General features: G+C 38.6%; 1 protein-coding gene across 3 annotated transcripts in view; it reads right to left on the bottom strand.

Moving 5' to 3' along the window:
• The window catches only part of TRHDE (thyrotropin releasing hormone degrading enzyme), a 222,854-nt gene that overhangs the window by 161,124 nt on the left and 38,011 nt on the right, over positions 1-23,719 (bottom strand). For all 3 annotated transcript variants that reach the window (XR_012042899.1, XM_072863690.1, XM_072863704.1), the window contains exon 3: positions 20,113-20,239. Coding sequence is in view for 2 of the 3 variants with exons in the window: in XM_072863690.1 (XP_072719791.1) it covers positions 20,113-20,239 (127 nt within the window). In the remaining variant the exon portion in view is untranslated. The remainder of the gene's footprint in view (positions 1-20,112; positions 20,240-23,719) is intronic.

The following is a 23,719-nucleotide window of genomic DNA, read 5'->3' as shown; positions in this document are numbered from 1 at the left end:
GAAGATTTCCCAGACTTGCAGACTCAAAAAGAGATCGTGGATTCAAAAGCTCAACTGAAGAGTTCTTCTCAGTCTAGAAAGCAAACTGATTTTTTATTTAACTTGAACCTACATTTGAGTAACCTAAGATTTGGTCCTTAAGCCAGTAATTTCAAGGAAATCCAAGTGGTGATGGAAAGGCTTAGTGGTCTGTTACTCTTTCTACTAATGTTTGTACTTCCAGGATGGGAAAACCCTGATGAAGAGAGTGTTGTACAGAACCATGCTACGTTGAAGTGCTGTCCAAAAGAGCCAGAGATTCCTCAGGCAGGTGTTAGTTGAGAAGGTGACCCCAACCAGTTGTACCATGCATCAACAAGAACGTTACTACTCACAAATCTCTAACAGTATGACACATCAATTAGCAAATCGCCTTTTTATGAACTGCACGTGACACTAATATAATTTACAGTTTGCCAATTTACAATTGGCAAAGTAAATTGTAAGTTTTACAATTTACAATACAGTTATTGTAACGTATGCAGCAACACACAAACCAGGAGTCAGCTAACGATTTGAGAGGAAAGGATTACTTCAAACTGAAAATCTAGGACTGAAAATCTATATAAAAAATTCTATCGAACACAGGTGAAACTACACTCTGTCTGGAGCACCTTCCATTAACTGAAATATTCTACAAAATTCTTCTTTCCTAAAGACTATTGAAGGAAATTTGAAAAATGGTTTCTTCAGCAATCAGATACCTGGAAAAAGCTGTTTGAAAATGTAATAAATACTGGTCATATTTTTACAATGAAAGCTTACTATAGCCGATTGCAAACCACTACTTATCACCTATGTTTTTTCCATTCTTATGAATTACAAACCTCAGCACAGTCAAAGCCAAAAAAGGTGAGCATACCCATTTGCTCAAAAATGAAGTCTCTTGCAAGTAAATAAATGTGTTGCATCTATTTCAACTTCCTCTTCATTTATATTTTATTACATGAATTTTAAACATTTCTTCTGTAAGCACACCGATATTGACATCTGTTAGCTACCAAACATTCTGTACATTTAATACCACTGCAGATAGAAATCACTTGTTGGCATCTCCCAGCTATGTATTTAAAAATTCAGGGCAATGACGTACTTAAACATGTTAGGTTTGAGTCAGTAAAAATAATCATGTACTTAAATTCAAACACATGACTTGTTGAAATAGCTCCTGAATTGAAATCTCAATTGGCAAATTATTCATTTGAACGTACAGTGCTGCATAACTCTTTCTCTTCTATTCTGTTCTTACTGAAAAAAGTAGCTATTTTCTATGTCCATTGAGGGTATGCCAGTTAACAGGCCTAAAAAAACCCACTGGATACATTTTAAAACTGCCTTTCTTACAAAAATGTCTGCTGCTATTTGAAAAACAAAAATTAATAGTATTATTTTTAACCATAATATACAAGAATATTTTTCCAATTGTTATTCAGGAGGAATGCTTTTAACATATTTAGATATCACTCTACACACTAAAGTTACCCATTCCAGAAAATCACTTTAGCAACACTGTTAATCTTTTTATAAATCAAATTTGCAAGCTGAAAAAACTTATCAAACCTACAACCTCATAGTCCTCATACTTCATAATGCCAAATATTTCTGGTCACAAAGATATTCTTCCAGCCTTACCCATCACCATATGAAAATATATATAGGATGTAATTTATTCTGATATTTTTAGTACAACATAAGACTTTCATTTCATATTCTGTACTATATATATTCAATAGACAATATAGAGAATAAATTCTGTGCGTCCAACAATACAGGTTCATTGAAGAAAAAATAAGAGTACAAATTATATTCTATGTGAAGTATACAATTTAGGGTGGGTAACAGTGAGTGATGACAGATTTTACAGCACTTCAATGCTGACTTAATCATTTCACTTATTATTTTGAAGCGATTTTGGATTAGTGGGGTTTTAGATGTTGAAGATTCATTTATATACAAACACAATTTACACTATGCTGGAATTTCACCAAATACAAGTATCCATATTTATACCTCCCAAAATGTACAACTATTTTAAGGCATGACATGGTGAACGATTTCTTTGGTTTTTTTTTCATCCTATTGCAAAAGAAGAATTGAGTTGGTCGGAAGCAGAACATCACCAACTGAATTAAAAGACCGTTTTACCAACAAGACAGTCTCCGTGCAAATCCTGATCGTGCCTAGCCATGTTTGATTTATGATAGCTGATGGGATTACGGCCTAGTTGAGGCAACCCACAATACACAAATGTGCTATTAGTAGCCATGGTACATTAATCAATGGTGAGGAGTGTAAAAAAATCTAAAATACTCTGTTCTCAATATGTTATGGTTTTGCTCAGTTTTAGTGCACGGTAATGGGAAATACAAGCACAAACCCATGTGCACTGATCATACGCTATACCTTAATTGTACATTCAGCAATGCAGTTGTTCAGAACTCTCTTTTAAAAAGCTCTGTGTCTACATAAATACAGAATATGAATGCTCCCCAATCTCATCTTCTAAAAATGTACAACATTTTCGCTTTGGATAGCAAATAAAAGAAGAAAAGAAATTAACTTCTGTTAATTACATCAAGATTTAAAAGAAACATAAAGGAACTGAATGAAGTCTGATCCAATTGAATAAAATCTCTTAACTGAAAACATTCTAAATCAGATTTATGATAATTCCAAGGCTTAAATGGGACATCACCTTTTTAAGATCAAGCAGACAGAACATTATCTTCATGTCAGAAATCATCTTTTTAAAGTGTATGTTTTGGTGCAATCCCATTTAAAACATAAATCAAGTACGCATACGGAGGACCAAGGACAACCAGCTGGTAGTCCACAAGTCCGGCAGTTTATATGGATTCTCAAATCTGCAACTCATCGCAGCTCCTGGCAGCTCTCCAAACCACGTGCTGAATTTCCAGTCTAACAGCACGTGGGATTCTCGCTGCTCATCACAATGCATAAAAACATGAAGGGAAGATGTGAAGCAAAGATTGCTGTAATAGAAAAGAGCTACACATTCAGGTTCAAAGATGGAGAGCTGGGTTCAATGTTAGAACAGCTCCAGTGGACATAGAAATAACTTTGAGAGCAGAGAAGGTAATCAAAAGGTTATTTATATGCTGTTAAGTTCTACAACTATACCGCCTTCACAATCATGTTGGCAGGGATGCGGAACTTAACACAGTAACATAGAGAAGCTAGTATTATCCACAGAGTCAACTGTTCAGTCTACCTGGCAAACCAAACACTCAAGATAAAATCCAAGTAAATCCATAATCCCAAATGTCATAAGGTGGGACTTCAGGTGACAAACAACGGAAGAAAAAAACCTTCCTTTTTCCTCTCTATTTTAACTGCTAAAGAAAAATTCTATTTAAAGAATACAAACCTTAGTATGCCGCTAAAACCCATCAAAACTTTATTACATTTTGAGTACACATAAATTTTAAATCTGAAGTCATCTCAGACGATAGTTTTAAACAATCGGGTACAGGATTCCGCTTCAGCTTCCTGTTAACCGAGTCTGAAAACCACAGTACACCATAGAAAATATCACGTACAAATGAGAAAACAGCTTGACTCAGAGGTGGTTACCATCCTGAAATAGCACACCCAGAAAGACCAGAAAAGGGTGACAGAGGCAATTAGCCCTATAATTATGACACTCAGCAACCAGTCTACACAGTCAATCCTCCCCAGGACTGCAAAGAGGAGAAAATATAAAGATTAGATTTCAAAGTAAAACTCAGTGATCGGCATAAGAAAAATGTAAGCTGAGGTTCCAGTATTTATTTATTATAAAACCCAATGTGTGTGTCTGCCATTTGATTTTCACTACCTCTGCTAAGGAAAGAAAGAAAAAATCTTTACAGGTGCAACTTTGTAATATACATGATACTAAAAATACAACCAATTCAGGATGAAAGAAATGCAGCATACTCTATTCATTTGAGAATGCATCCCCTGTAACAGATTTGTGAGAGGATGAAGAAGATGCCCTTCCTTTATTGGGGTACTCCACACACACCTCTAGACAAATGTCAGTCACAAGACAAGAAAATGCATCTGAGATGAATGCACAATGCAACGTCTCCATCAGAGCAGGAGACATGGAGCTACTGACAAAAAATTAGAAACTTGCATATTGAGGGAACACCACCACCAAATCAAAACTCACTACCTTTCTATGGCACATACATTTCACTAGCATGCTTAGTTTAAGGAAGAACACGGTGCTAGAGAATTAGGACAGAGAAAAGATGTCTTACTGAAGAGACCCACCCACATGCGGGTGTTTATCTAAATCCAGTTTTACAAAGGCCTACATCAGAGATGAGGTTTTAGCAACTTGAAGACAAGAAAAGCATTATCCCGTGTAAGTGATGATAGATGGATAAAGACATCCAAAAAAGTTTTTAAATATACCTCCATGAGGGGTTCTGTATTTTAATACCATGAACCGATAGCAACATAATCAGAAGAGTAACACTGCGCCACCTGGACTTGTTCATAATCCTTAGGTCAAAATGCCTTGATCCTGGATGTGCAGTGAAGGCAAATTCCTAGCTAGGAGTGCTTAAATGAGTTTCAGTGAAGCTCACCAGTCTTACAGATCAAAGAATATGCTGTCACAAGACTGGCTCTGCATGGAATTACCTTCCAAAATATAAAATAGCTTGTTTGTCAAGTCAAAAGTTTTGATATGAAGAGAGACATTTATATTATCTCTAGTCCTATTATCTCTCTGTAGGAGCCCTCTTCCTAAAGATGATTATTGAAGTGAAACAATTTTATAGCTTCTGTGTCTGTCAACTTTTACTTATAGGCTACTTGAATAATGGAAACGAGCCGCTGGTGGTAGAGTATGAGACAGTTCTTTCTCTCTAGGTGAGTTCACTCTGCCACCTCTATTTTGCTAACAGGCATCAACCAGAGGCTTTCTGATGCTGAGGTCCCTGATTTTGATAACACAGATACAACACACATTAGAATCTTTACATACAAATCTTAAGAGTTACTTTGGAATTACACTTGACTTTACCTTGCCGTACCACCTGTGACTATAATCTTCCTGGGGTTACAGTTTCATGAATACTGGCAGCAGAGCTGTCTTAAGAGGTTCTGTATTTCACTCATAGCCCAGCCACTAGTCCCCATCTCCACATTACAGTTCACTGCTTCTCAGCAGTGCAGCTAAACTGTGGGACTAGCCTGAAAAACAGATCTCTGGAAAGAGGTGGTTAAAAATAACCTCCCAAAAATCAAAGGGAAGAAGATGACTTTACACCACTGAAGTTAATGTCTCGTGAAACTGCATGTAGGACAGAGCCTGCTTGCCTCATCTTTCTTGGGTCCAATGAGAGAGTACCGCAGTGAGGATCTGTAAGAGGAGGGGGCAGCTAGAAAAAGGTCAGGAGACTTGTGAAATAAGGGACATCTAGCCCACAACCAGTAAAGAGGACCCATCTTCCCCATGGGACCCTCAGATAAGGGCCTGAAAGCAAGCGCACTGCCCCAATTCTCTAATTATCCAAAGCTCCAAACCCATCTCACGCTTGGAAGTGAGACTCCCTGTTCCCAGACTCCCTATCCCATGGTGCAAACGCTTCTTGGTTCCACAGTCAGACTTGGCCCCATTACATGGGACAGCAGAAAGGTGGGAACTATGGCCTGGAGAGCCTCCATAAAAGTCTGTGGCACCTGCTGACTGGAATTTTATCTATAGATAAGTATTTGTATAACCTTAATTAATAGGATTATAGTCATATGCACATAAAATACAGCCAGAATAATACATATATATGTTTGCATGTGTCTATGTGTACATACATATGGTTGGAAAGATAGATTAATGTTAAAGGAGCATTCACAGACAAATATGTGTAAAGTTTTGAGAGGCTAGAACTACTTGTAGGAAGATTTGCTTTTATCATTTAAAATTGCATTATATTCCCTTGTACTGTTTTATTTCTCCACTTCACTATTGCAACATTAAATTATCCTTCAGCCAAGTACTTGGATTTGACCATTTTATACTCCATACCCACAAATATAGGAGTTGCCACACAGCAACGCTAATTTTTTTTTTTTTTTTTTTAAGAAATAGACTGGTAAAGACAAAACAGTGAATTCTTCTGGGGCTGGACTTTCATTCAGCTGTCCCCAAATGCAATATAAGCATTACAGAAAGCTGTCTCTTCATTGTTACTCTGAACAACTTATAGCAATTCCTGAATATCCTTCAGTGTCATCTGACAACGTTCTTATCTTTGGAAGGTTTTATTAAGAGCTACGTTATATCATTCTGTTATCAATCATAGCTTGTACCATTCAGATCCTTTTAATCACTTGGAAACTGTTGTACGGTTTCTACAGAAATACCTGGAGAGATGGCATGCAGCTTAGAAATGCATTTCTAATGCATCTGTTTGTTACTGAGTAACAGCCATGCTTCTTCATAAAATTCAACTGTCTGTGATTACCTTAAGACAGAACCAAAACTTAAAACATTTCAAGAATATGGAGAAAAGATGCCTAGGAAATCATTTTACATTAGCAGTGAAAAGACATATAATGCATTTTTCTATGTATCTAAGTTATGGCTGACAGTCTTGTGAAGCTTTATATATTTCCACGCCTGAGAATTAGCACCCTAGGAAGAACAACTACTTCAAAATTAGTCTGAGAGGAAATATTGGAGCCACTTGTATGTCCCTCACATGAAACTGAATCATCAGTACTTAATTATGAAAGGATGCAAGTTCCAACTGTCCTCTGTTTCAATACACATAAATTTTATCTGACAAGTGAACATTTTATGCAGGTGTGATCAGCAAAACATCTGCCTGCCCTCACCTCCTCTCAGCACTCTTTGGCTTTCTGCTGTGCCTCTAAATAGGACAACGAAAGCATGGTGCTCCTCCTTTTGCAAGACACATTATGTGCAAACAGCCAGTAGTGATTATAAAATGCTTAGGTACTATGACAACTATAGAAATATCTTATATAATTTCAGATAAGGAATTCAACCACTGACTTTTGTTATTGCTTTAGGAGTCACATCATAAACATAGTCATCATGTGTAATTAAAGTTCTATCAAAATACCTGTGCTTTTACATCATGACTCTCAAAGGAAATCTATCTGTAGATAATGTCATAGTGTTGGTGATAGACCAAACCCCCTACTGAATAAAATACATATAGGAGCTCTCTTGCCATGATCAGCTCCACTGACAAGTCCCCTATCGTTGCAGAGCTGAGGGATCAGTTACAAACCCACAGACTCAGGGACTATTCTGAAACGGTTTCCAAAGGTTTATCTAAGCCACCCAGAGAGGCAGCAATAGCTGCACAAACTTATGACAAGGGTCTCCAGAACACATTTCTAAGTTCTTCTCTTTCGTGCATCTTTGTGCATCTTTCCCCTTGCCTTTCCCCACCACCCACGCTGGGATTCAACTGCTCAGTAATGTACAACAGGGGAACTACACTCGGCCAAGCCAAAGCTGAACACGCCAGGAGAAAAAGGGACTTGATCTCTAGACTAAAATATTGCCTGAGTTTAATTTCAGTGCAGAGTCACATATGACAAGGAACATATTTTTGAGTTGAACAGTGGGAGTTGGTTTAGCTTAATACACTTTCTGAAGTGTGCTATCACTATGACAAATATATATCTTCATGGGGACAGCTTTGTTAGAAGTGTTACTGATAAGAATCAGAGAGAGTGAAGGAAAACGCAGCCTCCACAGAACTGATCCTGAATCTGGAAATGTTACGTTTTAAATACACAAGCAGATGGCATTTAAATAAATTAGATGCAAAGAAAAGGAGAATTTATACACGGCAAGGGAGAACAGGGAAAGCAAGCTTAGCAGTATCTGCCAGAGATCTCCACAGCATTTTTATTAAGTGATTCTTTTAATGTCCATACACCATTTTAAGAAGCCTGCCAGCATGGGGGGAGGGGGGGGGGCAGAATCTACAGTGACAATTCACTTGCTTTAATGAAAGTTGTTCAGCCATCTTAATATTTTCATCTTTACACTGAAAATCATTGGTTTCCTTAATGCAAAAATGAAGTTGCTTCAGGCATGATGCTGCAAACGTACCATAATTCATTGTGTTAGGATATCTTTTCAGTTACAATATCCTTAGCAAAAGCAATAAAAGGTGAGCACATACATCCCTTTGAATTTCAGTAGCTTACAGAAACTAGCTAGTACAGGTGGAAGGTTCATAACTAAGCCAGCAGAATCTAGGCAGCAGCAATAGGTTTATTCAGCTCTGTAGTTATACACTTCTTCACGTCTTTTGTATGAACAGAAATCTCTGGCCTATTTAAGTCCCACTTTAATGTGCTATAATCTTTTGCAAGACACTGTCATAATCTCTTGAAAGAAACTCCTCATGCTCTTTGATGATATATGAAAATGTATCTTCTTTATGTCTGTATCTATTTTTTTTTTTTTACAGTACAGAAGAAAGATGTGAAAGCTCATTGTATACATCTACATGCAGACTTTTAACTATTTCTAATATTCAGGACATTATCAGCAGGTGGTTACTTTTTTGTAACTCTCACTGCACCAGTAATGCATAACTCTTAAGTTTTAGATTTGTTAGGAAATAAAAATATTAATTGTATAGATTTTGTGTGTGTGTGTGTACTTCCCTCATCTATTTTCTTTCTGACACAAAAGATCCATAACAAAGAATGTTCTTGGTAGGGACACTTCAGGAGTTGTCCTGATCTTGGTGTTACAGTAAGCATGAATAAGGTCAAGATTTGTAAGTTTATATGCGTATTTCAAGATAAAAATAAGAAAATAAACAAAGGCAAATGCAAGTCAGTTTAAGTGAGTCAGTGGACAAAGTGCTTTCTCATCAGTTTTGCCTAGTGAAACTTATGTTTCTCAAAGTAATATATTTGGTGCCCTCAAATCAGCATCTAATGCTGATTCGAAAAGTTCGGAAAACAAATTTTGTCACAATACCGTCTGGAGAGCGTAACAAACTACCCCAAAGAAGCACAATCCTTCTAAAACTGAAAACATGGGGAGTTAACAGGAACAATTCTCCAGTGCTGCAACAAAAAAAACCCCAAGTTGTTTTCCATTCTCATTTAAGTTTAGCAATGATACTGATATGAAAAATAATTTAAATCACAGTCTTAAAAGTCCTAATCAGCATGAAAATGATAGCAGTGTTTTCAAAATTGCTGTGAAAACAATTGCTATCTCTGAAAAAGGAAGAGTACAATGCAAGTATTGTTGAAATCTCCTCTTGGTCTTATCTTTTAGTCTTTCTGCATGGAAGTTGTCATTCCAGACATTCAGAGACTCTGAATAAGTGGTAGAAGTTACAGATTAGCTCTGAAGCTATAGCCAAGCACCCTAAAACACTTAGCTAACAACTCTTTGAACATCAGGCCTACCCTAAGAGAAGGAAGGCAGGGAGCTAGGCAAACCATAACAGCTCTAAGTGCCTGGAGTGAGGGGAAGAGGCAAGAGAAAAGTCTTTTAAGCCTTTCTAGCCTGGAAATAGGCTATAGACCAAGGAAATAGGCTATACTGGTGTTGCTCTGAGAGTTTCACGCTAAATAAAATTGTGCTTCTGAAATAAGAGTCCGAACAGGTTTTGTCATGACATATCTCTTCCAGGGTTGGAGAGCCAGTGCAGCAGCTATAGGGTTCAGCAAGCATAACACTAGGCAGAGCTAAAACTAGTACAGAACACATGTTTATAGACAGGACTGGAAGAACGAGTCCATTGTAATCATTTATAGCTCCTGTTAGACTCATTTGAGCTTGTTCTGAGTCTGTCCTGAAACTGAGTAGTCTTCACTTTTCAAATGAAACACAGGAAGCCAAAAACCTTTACCACAATGTTGAATGAAAAGAAAATACTACTGAAACATATTGATGCTGCTGCTCCAGTATGTAAAACTACCTGTTTCAATCAATTCACAACAAAAATTCTTAGTAAAGAATAAAACTGCCCTGTACTCAAACTGCACATATTAAAAAAAAGTCTGAGTGAACGATGTCGGTGTTTGACACGGACAGTACTCCAACCTGCCACTTGTTTTTCCCCTCATCAGCACAATACCTTGATATTACTGAGCTTCATTCTTCAGGCAGGAAAGCCTCTGCTTCACATGTAAGACAGAAAAACCAGAAGACACCATAGTATACTTGTTTTTTCCCCACACTTGAAACTGCAGGGTTAAATGAAAACTGGAACCTTCATGAACTGATTTCAAATTACCTTTATTTAAAATTTGTCATATGATTATGAATACGAACCAGATACCCCCAAAATTACAGAAAGTCAAATAAGTCCTCAGTAAACTTCCGTATTTACTCAAATGCTGTCATTGTGAACATGTTACTGTTATTCTGTTAGCTCTGTCTGTGGATATACAGCTATCTTGAAGATGCTGTTTAAACACCGCTCACTGTAGAAAACTGCATAGGTGGACCGTATGTTTCATTAGGTCAACAATAGTCATTTCCCTTTTCCATCAAAAGACAATATACTTGAGCAGATTGTATAACACTTCTGTACTGTTTCAGATGTAGAGAGTAGCAGGTTTCTACCTCAGTTCTGACAGAAAAGGCCATTAATTTCTCCTGAGTACTCTAGTTAATCGATATAGACCAACCACATTACATACTTTCATTCAAACTAAACATTATAGGTACAATTTTTGAAAGGAAAAATTTCCTAGTTTAGCACATCCTACTGCAATCCAGTCTTCCTACATACTGGCCAAGGATTCACATACACCCCTCTTCATAAATGCCATCTAAATCTTTCACAGTATCCTCAGTGATACCATTTCTCTTTCTTCCAAACCCTTCTATATTTGTTTTTCCACCATGCAGCTCTGATCTCCACATGCTAACTTTCATAGTGCCATACCATGCACAGAAAGTAACTGTCCTAATATCCTAATAACATATAGCCCCTATCCCATAATAAAAAACCACAGTTCCCAATGCCTATACAAACATGAAGTTCATTGTGGGACCAAGGCTTAAACTTTTTTTCTATGTATGCTTCTTTAAGACAAAGCTACAGTTGCTGGTGTAAAAGGCTTCAGCTGCTGGTCAAAGTCTCTGACGAACCCTCTCAACTGCCAGATCTAACAGGCTATTAACAAAATGCAGTAGCCTCTCAAAAAAAAGTTCAAAAGCTAGACATGGTCAAGAGGATTCTGATTCCAACAATACTATTTTGCAGCAGAAATCAGTACTACCCTTCAAAAATCTGATATTCATAAGTGAACGTTTCTGGTCAAGAACAGTATGATTAAGCTAACAGAAAGACAATCACTAGCAGCCCTGGAGAAGACAATCAGGGATGAGAGCTCTGCTCAAGCAGAGTGAAAGGAGCTATAATGAAAACTACTTTAGCCATGGCTATCTAAGAAGTATTTTGGATTCATGTGCTTTTAGGCATTTAACTATCTTGTACCAGGTAAAAGTTCACACAGTTTCCTGGTGATTCCCATAATTTCTGTTGAGTTTCTGTGTCTGTCAAAGATCTTACCCCATTTTATAAATCCTACAGAAGGATTCACCTCATCTTATAGCCATCTAAAAATCAGAGATCAAGTTTAAACTAGTCAATTAGTTTCCTCTCTCTGTAGTCAACAGATACCCCTCCACTAGTACCTCTGCAGGGAAGATTTATTTCTCCTAACTTATGATAGAATGCATCATTTTCTGAAGGCATCTGTGTTTCTCAAGAGGTAAAGAACTTAGAGTAGACACTGCTTTTAGATGGCTAAAATTCAGTGCACCCACTTCTACATTGGTGCTAACTGCTCAGATGACTTACTGAAAAGCAGCTTAGAAAAACATCTATTTACATTCAGATGAAGGATTCTCATGGCTCAAAAAATCCCTGACATTTCCATTAAGTCTCCTACAATCCCACATCCTATTACACTCTCATAACAACAGCATCACCCTCTTTTTTTCTTTTTTTTTTTTTAATTAATCATTTAAAAGCCAAGCTGATTTAGCTGAGTAGCCAGTGGGGACGCTGTCAGATTTGGTCACCCTTTTACTGGGGGCTGGCTGAACTACTACTAGCAACAGTGCTACTATCTCAACATTTTCCTTGTTTTAGATGTTTGGATTCTATTCATGTCACAATTAAGAAGGGAGGGAAATCGCTACATAATGAAAATAAAACATTTCACTCGGAAGAGGATTACTTCCACCAGGGCCCATTCATCTTTATTCTATATAAAGCTGCTTTATTCCTATATGTAACTTTTCCTGTCTCCTGCAAACAATATCAGACTTGTTGTGCCAAGTCACCAGAGGGAGATCAGGTTCCCCTTAATAAACTTCCAAAACCAGTTACAATGCCCATTATGAGCTGTATTATACTAATTACTGGAATGAATTGGCTTACCATTTAACATAGTTTAGAGCAATACAGTAAGAAAAAGTCCATAGTGAAGATTACTTTTTCCCTTGTTTCTGAACATCATACTACCGACAGATTTCCCACTCAGTTTGTTTCAGTTTAGTAACTCACAGTTCCTTTTCATATTACAAAGCATTGTTCTTAGAAAAAAACATTGCTTTTTCCTCTGGCTGCAGCTGGAATTTTTCCCTCTGGAGCCCTGACCAGTGGCTGTTTTGAAATCCTCACAGCTTCGAAATTTAAAAAGAAAAAAAACCACAACCTCAAAACAGAGGCTTCAAAGGTCAGGGTAAAAGCGACATCATTCATTCTGTGTATGAATGCTCTGTATCAACAAATAGTCCTCTGTGTGCAGAGGCATTAGCCTTGTTTCAAGTACCTCGTCAAAGAAAATAGTAGGTTTCAATTCTGCTGCCTAAATATGGGTGATAGCCCCAAGTGAGATGCTCGAAGTTATCAAAAAAATCCACGTGGAGCTGTCAGGTATGGACCAGCCATGGACCAACAGGATCTCATCTGGAGGCCAGCAGGAGCAGCAGCTAGGGGTCTTCAGGATACCCCAAGGCATTTTAAACAGTACCAGATAATTACGTTTAGGCACATGAATCAAGTCCTTAGTGCCTCCTCTCCCACCCTTCCTCATTCCAGAAGTCGTATGTCCCACTCCCAGGGCATCCCCCTTCCTATGCTTCCTTCTTCTCAATTCAGAAGACCATACAACTAACAACTCATTCAGACTTAACAGAATCTAATCTTCCTTTCCCTCTCCCCTACATAACGGAGTCTAATGTTCCTTTCACTCTCTCCTACAGGGTTGTGATGGATTCTCTCTCAGTGGAAGAGACTGGACATCTTTCAGAAAGGCTGTGTACAGTTCAGACAGATACAACAACTATGACATCATAAGAATGCTATGAAACTCTACAAGCCTTGCCACGCTGGAGGTCAGATCAGACCAGCATTTCTTAAATTTTCAGGTTGGCAACCTGATCATTTTCGACTACTGTAAAAACAAGACTATAAAAGTACTAATTATTGTTTTCATTTTACAGATGGAGAAGGAAAAATTAGCTATCTTGCTTGCTGTAATACAGTAATTCCAGGTCAGAGTTGGACAGGTAGCAGGAAGAGGCCACCTTGCCGGGGGGAAAGACAAAGTACAAGGGCAGGAACTGTGAAACTTTTAGCAGAACTAAAACAGAGAATGCAGGCAACAACATGGAGGTTCATCATAGGAGGAGCAACAGAGACAGGAGGAAGGACAAACAAAGGGGAAGAAAGCAGTAGCAGCAGAAAGAGCGCTGATGAAGACGATAGAAGATCAAGCAGGGCAGAAGGCAATATGGCAATGAACAGGTTAGGAACATGTCAAAGAGTCAAGCTAATAGTAAAGCAATTAAAACAAACAGTTCATCACTAGTGCTCACAGCAAGTCACTTGGCCATCCTACAACAGCATTTCACGCTTTTATTCTGGGCCTGCAATGCCTCACACAGCAACAGGCAGCAGCACTCTCTCTCACCAAAATATCCACGGTCAACAATCAGGGAACAAAGCAGAGCTACATGAGTTTCCTTAAAAATCAGAACAGTTCCCTGTTGAACTTTTTATTTAGATGGCTATTTTTTACATCATAAGAAAGAGTTTAAATTCTTCCATGACACACTGAAAAAAATGAATCTTGTTCTCCAAAAATATTCAAAGAGCAAACTTTAATGGTCCAATCTTGTCTTCCATTGTGCAGCACATACACTAAATCCCTTGGAAAATCATTTTCTGAGACTTTGCATTCACAACTTTAAAGTGTTTTTATGCTGCATGATGAAAAAAGACCATATCATTTTTGCATGAACCAGGTAATTAGTACCTTGAACATACCTGTAAGAAAAAAAAAAAAAAGAAATACATCAGAAGTAACCCCAAGATTTGCTGTACAGCAAATCTACAGAAAAAGAGACTTCCTGAAGTCTGGGGGGGAAAAAAAAAAACCAACCCACTATAGTGCTCGCACAAATTGCAGTATTTATAAATTAAATATTGATTCAACCTCACTGACCTCAAGACAAAACAGCAAGGGGATTTACTTTCACCCAGCCTTTCTGTAACATATGCAGCCATGTCCCAAAGTGGATTCTTCAGCTGTTCATATTTCTACCTTTCAGGACACTTTCAATGGGGAATTAAAAGCTTTCTGAGAAGCCCAAGTTCTTCCCAACCCTATTCACAGCTCTCCATCACTAAACTGCCTTAGATATGTCTCCTTCCCAGGTCTGCACATTGTGAAAGTTTAATGGTACAAACGACACTTAAATTAAGCTCGGGGGTTAGAATAGAATAGCATAGCATAGCATAGAATATTTCATTTGGAAGGGATCTACACCGGTCTTCTAGTCCAACTGCCTAACCACTTCAGGGCTGACCAAAAGTTAAAGCACGTTAAGGGCATTGTCCAAATGCCTCTTAAACACTGACAGGCTTGGGGCATTCACCACCTCTCTAGGAAGCCTTTTCCAGTGTTTGACCACCCTCTCAGTAAAGAAATGCTTCCTAATGTCCAGCCTAAACCTCCCCTGGTGCAGCTTTGAACCATTCCCACCTGTCCTATCCCTGGATACCAGGGAGAAGAGATCAGCACCTCCCTCTCCGCTTCCCCTCCTCAGGAAGCTGGAGAGAGCAATGAGGTTGCCCCTCAGCCTCCTTTTCTCCAAACTAGACAAACCCAAAGTCCTCTGCCACTCCTCACAGAAAATTCCAGGCCTTTCTCCAGCTTTGTTGCCCTCCTCTGGACGCATTCAAGGACCTGAACATCTTTCTTAAATTGTGGGGCCCAGAACTGCACACAGTACTCAAGGTGAGGCTGTACCAACGCTGAATACAGCGAGTTAATCACCTCTTTTGACCGGCTGGTTATGCCGTGTTTGATGCACCCCAGGATGTGTTTTGCCCTCCTGGCTGCCAGGGCACACTGCTGACTCCTATTGAGCCTGCTGTCAACCAGCAGCCCCAGATCCCTTTCTGCAGGGCTGCTCTCCAGCCACTCCTCTCCCAATTTATTCTTGTGCCTGGCATTACTCCATCCTAGGTGCAGGATCCAGCATTTAGACTTGTTAAATTTCATCCCATTAATCATTGCCCAATGCTCCAATCTATCTAGATCCCTCTGCAAGGCCTCTTTTCCCTCAAGAGAGTCAACAGCACCTCCCAGTTTGGTATCATCAGCAAACTTGCTAATGGTTAATAAAACATTTTTTCTCTTACCTAGGCAGTTCCAGCGGCAGACTCTGCCCATATAAGATTTGAACCATCCCCAGGAAGATCTCCTCTCTGCTAATGAAATAAGGAACCTAGGGCAATCAACTTGCTAATTTAGACATGCCAGTTGAGTGCTTGAAGTTGAATTAATCCAAGCAAAGTGCCTTTGAGTTAGGCACTGTGTCTGACCCTTGAGACACCCAAGTTCCTTTACGCAACCCATAGTGGTTATACTAATTACATGTGTGACTAAGTACAGTCCTCAGAATAAAATAAATTGAGTTGTAAAATGAGTTTTCAGAGAAGCAGTAAATGCATCCCACTAACACTGTGATACTGCAATGTTGTTAACGGGAGGAAAACCAAGGCCCAGAAACCCGAAAATCTTCACGCAAGTGGCTCATTTATGCACCACATGTGAAGTTTTGTCAGTCTTTCATAACTGGAGCCTTCTAAAGTTTCCCAGTTCCAGCACATGAAGTATTCTGGAAAAGAGATTCTGTAGCCCTTTAGTAGAAACACTTGGGAAACTGCAAGACTATGAACATATGGATAACCTTGCCGGCTCGGACAAAAAGACTGCCTAGCTCAGTATTCTCCTCTCCAACAGCAGCCACAAGCAGATGTTCAGGAAAGAGTAAGACCAGGGAAGTATAAATAGCAGTCTCTTGAGTATTTCCTAGCTTCTATTTTCAAACCATGGGATTTCCTCCTATGGTGCACCTCTCCAAGTACTTGTCCACATCTCTCTTTGGACCTGGATAATCTTTTAGCATCTACGATATCTTTTGACAAGGAGCTTCACAAATCTACCACCTGCTGCAGCAACAGTGATCTTTTTGCGTTCTCTGCACCTGTCTCCTGCTAACCTCACTGGGTGGCCCTTGAGTCTTGGTTGGAAAAGGCAGTCAGCCCCTCCACCCCAAATCATTCACAACTTACGAGCCACAACTGTCCATATGTAAAGAGTGCTTGCTTACCTAACCATTCCCCATAGGAAAACTATTCCAGCCTCGAAGATCCTCATAAGAAAAAGCTCTATGCATACAAAGAAATTTTTTTTTGTATTGCAAACTGGATTAAAAATATATATGTATACAAATACAGAAATATATTTTATACTCACCAGCCATAGAAACACAATTAAAAACCTTACTGCATATCTTTTTAGAATTAAATAAAACCCAATGCTTTATCCACCCCTCATTTTAACTAGTTTTTATGATGATATTATAGTCTTTGAAAAATCTGGGTTTTTTAAAGACCTGACTTATTTTTCAGAAATTAAATTAATACAAAAATTATTAGTTTAAAAACCTACACAAGCACCTTCCAGTTCAGAGTATGATGTGGGGAAAAAAGCACACATCTACAAGCTAAGTAGCACTTTTAACTATGGAAATTGGTTATTCAAATGAGAAAAATCCCCAATTCACATTCATTACCAGGATTCACATCAATTGTCAAACAAATCTACTAGTCCAGTGCATTCAGAAGTCAGTACAGGCCATATAAGACCTAAAAAATCTTAGTCATTGGGTGACAAAAAGGTTCCCTCAGATTATCCACAGTTCCCAATAGTAACAGAGGCTGCCAAGAAGTCAGAGGAGCCCATGCCTGGCAACAGCAACCACAGACATCTGACTGCATGCAAGTACAGTAAAAAAGCCTGATCAAAACCAGTCAACTAGTCAAGAGCATCAGGAGAAAGTGGTTCCTATAGAGAACACTAGCTGATTTATTACAATCTCAGATGAGGAGCACTAGTTTCAAATGCCAAAGATCTGTGGAAATGGACCTCCATGACATAAGAAGTGAACAAATGAACACGGGTCCCTCTGATACAGCAACACATCTGAAGCACCTGAATGACCTCAGATATTCCTACCATATAGAGAGTTCAAATGGATGACCACATAGACGATGGAAATGCTTCACCAAGAGTTGCAGGTCCCTTGACCCCACACACACACCCTAGCGTAAAGCACTGACAATAACATATTGCTCAGTAGCTCATACAGCACCTGCATAGTAAGTCAGCATACTGGTCAGTATTTCGACAACCAAATTCTTTTGAAAAAATAAAATCTATTTTCAACCAAAATAATTACAATTGATTTAGTTCACTCTTGTTAGAACTAGACAATATATGAAACAAAATTTTTCATTTTTTAAAACATCTACATTTGAAATAGAACATTTTCTACAAAACTGAGACTGTCATTAAAAAGCTTTTTAAAATACATTCTTCAATTTTCACTCCCACTTGAAGGCATTTCACATTTCATTTATAAATAAAATGAAAAACTCCTAAAATGTCCCACACAGAAAATTCTCATTTTTCTTAAAACCTTAATGAAGTACGCAATCCTTTGCAGTAGTGACAGCAGCATATCAGGTGATAGTCCCGAGGCTTCAGAGAGCACAGCCATGTTTTCTGTATCAACGCAGCCTCCTGATGCACACTCCTTCCACTGCTGTAGCTAATGCTGTTTTGTCTCTTCCCTCAGAAAATTCTTTAAAACTACTGCAAAATCACTGTCATAGAAAGACTACAGTGTTTTCATTTTTAGTCATAGAAATAGAAAATTCAACTGTCAGACTACTGTCCCTAACCTTCCATTTTCCAGTTAAAAAAAAAAAAAAAAAATATTTCAGCACTCCTTCAGGTTAAAGACACTAGCACATGCTTAAACATAGTGATCTTAGTGTTCTGCTGAACTGGGAACAAACATACCTATGTACATATGCAAATCAAATTTTCAAAAATATTTACATCATAGAGAGTTTTGAAATTTTCCTTATTATATCTATATTAAATAAATTTAACCTTATTATAGCATAACAAACTTTGCAAACTATTTCCTATAGTATCATTACAGAATAACTAAAGTTTTCAAACTGTTTTTCATATTAACTCAACAATTTTACTACAAATACTTGATGAAAAAATACAATTTTACTTGTGACTATTGCTCCTGTTCTATTCCAAAGATATCCAAACTAGAACATACTTAATTCCGATAAGATATTTTTAAAAGATATGCCACAGTATAATGATAATGCATACAGCCTGTTGAGTGGAAAGACCGCATATTGCAATTGTGCAAGATATTCTGAAGCAGATACAGTCACTACTGCCTGCTGCTACCTGGCATCCTCAGTAAACTACCTGAAGTAATGATCGGAGTCCCACTGTTTGTCCTTTATATTCAACAGAAAGTTTTTGATTATTTTTTTCTTTCTAAATTTTTGGAACCAGTAAGTCTATAACTTCCTTTATGAAATTATCATTACATACCTGAAGCCAGGTATGAAAGGACACACACAAAGACTGACGCACGTGCCATGTTTAACCTGTCTGCATATTTCTCCAAGAGAACACTGCCTGTAATCCATCATTTAAAGATGACAAGAAACAAATGCCACAACATTCTTATAAAAAATTCATGCAACAGCCTCATCTAGCAACATCAATTACTTTATCTATCTCCTACACCGTTAGCTGTAAGACTAATAAAGCTACTCAGTAGGCAAGGGATTTAATGAAATATACCCTGAATTCCTGGGAGGATCACCTGTGGTTCCAACTCTAACACTTCTGATCAAATACAAGCTCTCTTCCTGCTGCTGAGCAATAGGCTTTTCTGGATCTTGATCAAACGTGCTCCGAAGGAGGGAGGGTGTAATAATATGGTGTAAAGTACTCAAGTGTGTAGGAGAACAACTGATTGTGGTGAAAGGGAGGAGGAGAACAAACTATTTAAAAAATAATAGAAATTGACAGCTTTTACATTTAGGTCACTTGAGCAGCAAAACAAGTTCACAGCAATTCTTTCAATAAGCAACAATACAATTAAGCATATGTACTAATCATCATTAATAAACCACATAAGCCAGCATAAAAAATACTGCCTTGCACTGTTACAGGTTCCCAGTTTCCACAAATATTTTTAGTTTTGCTCCCCATCTAAGGCTGAGACATCAAGATACAAATATTACAGAACAAACATCTCCCAGTGGCTATCTAATGAAAGTAAGGACCAAAATAAACAGCATCCAAAAAAACCCAACCCACTTATCAGCAAAAGGTCTCAAGTTCTCTTCCTAAAGTCTCACTGCCTAACAAAATTTAAGTACTGTCTGCTTCCTGCTGCTTTCACTGCAAGGCTGGAAAGGAGACAATTGGACTTCCTCTGCAAGGAAGAGATGAAAATTTCCTTACTTATTGATCCTTCTAAACAAACACTCCTTCTTAACCCAAATATTTCTTACCTTGAAATCTAGTACATTCCAGTCTTACATTTCCTTTAAAAAAGCTGACTTAATCTCCCGTCTCTGGGTGAACTTCACATTCTAGGGGAAATCTTACCTAATTTTGGCAGGGAATAGGGCACTTTAAAATAATCTTCATAAAATTCAATGAGTCTCCTTGTAATATTTAGAGCATAGTCCCCTGATCCTCTTCGGATTGCATCAGGCCTTGCATATAACCGTACCTGTTAAAGAACAAAGCAAAAGACTGATCATTTCAGCATCTACATTTTAAAGCAATCCTACCTGCAGAGGTGAACTATTCTAAGGTTGTTGTGAGGTGGCAGGAGTGTTCTCTCTTAAAGCCAAATGTGACTGACGTACGTTTGTCAAAACATGTCATAGCTGAAAACCAGAACTTCCACAATTAAGGTTACAAAGTTGAGAAGTCACAATCTCCTACTTGTTTGTGTTGCCAAATAAAAGACTTAACACTCCTTGCATCAAAATAAATATTCAAAGAAAAACACTTACATGTGTTTGCTAGAGATATGATGGGAGAGTGGATTAGTATAATGGTTCTCTGCCTACACTGAATGTAGGCAGGATGCAGTGGCTCAGTAGGAGAGAAGTTCACGGTTTGTTAAAGGCACATTATATCAAGCCCTGAAAGTATTAGTAGACTGTGGAGAAAAAAAAAAAATAATCGTTCTCTTTTCTTTTCTCTGGCAGTGACGCAGTTACCCTTGATGAGCTATGGAAGACTGCAAAAACAACCATTTATAAGCTCATTCATGTACACAAACAATTAACATTCCTGAAACCTCTATGACTGCTTCAGGCCTCTGTTTTCAGAAAGCAGTAAGTTAAAGCTGTTTATACAAGCCACGGACTGCTGTGTTCAGTACAAAACAGCTCACACATCTGACCACGTGGAGCACCCAAGTGAACAGAACTCACCTTCATAATTCAGCACCCAAGTGTGACCAGCTTCCCTCCCCATCAACGAGGCAGTGGAAAGCATCACCAGGTTATTCATTATTCCCTGTCCTTACAGTCCTTAAGGCTTCCTTAGTGCAAAGATGACATACAGCTAATGAGAACTGTTAACCAAGAAAGGGATAGAAAGGAGAGACACTTTTTTGCTCTTCTCCCTCCTCATATGCAGTCTGATGGACACAGCCAAGGGGAAGCAGGGTGTGCTTTGTCTCTAGTGGCTGTGGCAGAAGATATCTCCCTGAAGTACATAACGACCTGATACAAACGAGACTCTACTAAATGTAAGTCCTAATAATAATATCTGACTCGCTAATACTTTCTGTGGTAGGATTAAATCCCAGACAGGGTTCCGAGGAAAGCAGCAGGGCAGAAATCAGAAAATATCAATGCAAACAAAGCAGAAATATCAGTTTTGAAATGTTTCTAAATGTTCTATTCTGGACCAAGAAAAGCCAATGGGATTTTTTGCTTCAGTGAAAGCATTACCAAGTATTGCTTTACTGCTCTTTTCCCGAACCAGTTCAGTTACCCGAGTGTAAACCAGATATCAAACCTCAGTACACTGTACCTGTCAGTTCTGTTTTAAGCCACTATCTCTTTGTTTTCAGTATTCAGACACATTATTCTGCTTTGTTACTACGTCCACCCTTTATATTTTTATCTTTGTGTTGCATTAGACTCAGTGCACAATTGTCCTGGTTTCAGCTGGGATACAGTTAATTTTCTTCCTAGTAGCTGGAATAGTGCTGTGTTTTAGATTTAGGGTGAGAATAGTGTTGATAACACACTGATGGTTTAGTTGTTGCTAAGCAGTGTTTACACTAAGTCAACGACTTTTCAGCTTCTCACACTGCCCTGCCAGCGGGGAGGCTGGAGGTACACAAGAAGCTGGGAGGAGACACAGCCAGGACAGCTGACCCAAGCTGCCCAAAGGGATATTCCATACTATATCACGTCATGCTGAACAAAAAACTGGGGGGGAGTTTGCCGGTTGGGGGGGGGGGGGGGGGGCGCTGCTCAGGAACTGGCTGGGCATCAGGTCAGCGGGTGGTGAGCAATTGCATTGTGCATCACTTGTTTTGTGTATTCTTTTATCATTATTATTATTTTCCCTCCCTTTTCTGTCCTATTAAATTGTCTTTATCTCAACCCACGAGTTTTACCTTTTTTCCCAATTGTCTCCCCCATCCTGCTGGGGGCGGGGGGGCGAGCAAACGGCTGTGCAGTGTTTAGCTGCCTGCCAGCTTAAACCATGACAACAATCAACCATACATAGCTATCATTTGTAATGTAAAACAGGTAACACGGTAACCTAATGAGACATGTAATAAAGCAGACTTCTCATAATCACCACCTGAAAGCATATAAACCATTATCTGAACACTTCCAAGTCACTATTTTTGTTCATTCCTTCCTTCCAAAGTTAACAGTGGCATGTATATCGAATGTTCCCTTATCTGCTAAACTAAATATATTTTTTAACAAAATAGATATTAACAACTGAGATCCTAATTCAAACATCTTAAAACCTTTAGTTTATGGAAGGATGGTAAGAATCACAATTAGATTTGTGATGAACGCTGTTTTGTATCATTAAACCTTTATACACAATTTTGCATAATTGCTTTACTGGCACAGTTGAGTGTATCAGCAAATTAGGAAAAAAAGAGTCAGCCAACCAAGTATGCAAAAAATCATTCAATTTGACAGTGGCCAAATGTGTCCATAATAAGGAATAGGACAACAGAAGGGAAGAAAAAAATAGGTATATACAAGAAAAATCAAGGTTCAACTTACTGCATTACAACGTGTGTCTTTTGGCAAATGCAGAAAAGGCATTTCATGGTGTCTGAGATGGAGCCCAGGTACCAAAGCTCAAAAACCATGATGCTGCAAACTTTCATTTGCCACCTGCCTAATGCTGAATATAGTTTTATTTTGCCTGTAAAGTTTCCCTGGGTGCCTCTCTGCCTGCCTAGAACAGCTCCAGACTGCCAGGGCTGCATGGCTCAAACCAAGGTCACCCCTAAGCTGGAACACAGTTCAGAAATTACTCATGCCTTTGCCCAGGTCTCTCAGGGGCTTTGAGGCAACAGACATTGCCGAAGCATGCCAGCCATCTTTCAAATGCTGGGTCTGTTTCTGCCTTTCACCCAACAACCACTGAACGTGAAATGAATGGAGGAACCTTAGAGGCACCATCGCAGACTCACCCCTGGCCTCAGCAAATTCCCTCTCGGTTAGCAGAGGGCTACCGCAGGGGACGGTCTGTGACACTCTGCCTACCTGGCTGGCTGTTTTGGATGACACCTTCTCAGGTGTCATTCACAACATAAGGAGCTTGGTCCAGAGTTCAGTCTAAAGGCTGGTACCTATAAGCTTGAAATTGAAGCCCCTAACTCTCACACACCAATGTCCTCTAATGTGTATGGGCTTATCTTGACCATGTTTTATCTCCAGGTCCATAAAATGGGTATTATATTATTTCCTTAGCTTGTACAAATGTTCTGAGTGCTAAGTATAAAGACTAAAGTTTTCAGATACTTCTCCAAAGAGGAGCTTAAGTAAATAAAACAAAATTAAGATTAAGACAAGAGATTTGTTTAGCATAATTTTTTTGTTTGTTTACTGCTTTCATTTCAAAAGGCAGATAGGTTGTGTTACATAGTTACAACTATGTTGGACTGAACAATAATGCACAATTATTATATACTTTCCCACAGGCT

Source organism: Ciconia boyciana, chromosome 1 (assembly GCF_034638445.1).
Source record: "Ciconia boyciana chromosome 1, ASM3463844v1, whole genome shotgun sequence".
NCBI lineage: Eukaryota > Metazoa > Chordata > Aves > Ciconiiformes > Ciconiidae > Ciconia > Ciconia boyciana.
The sequence above is the reverse complement of the archived record's forward strand: the minus strand, read 5'-3'. Positions and strand labels throughout refer to the sequence as shown.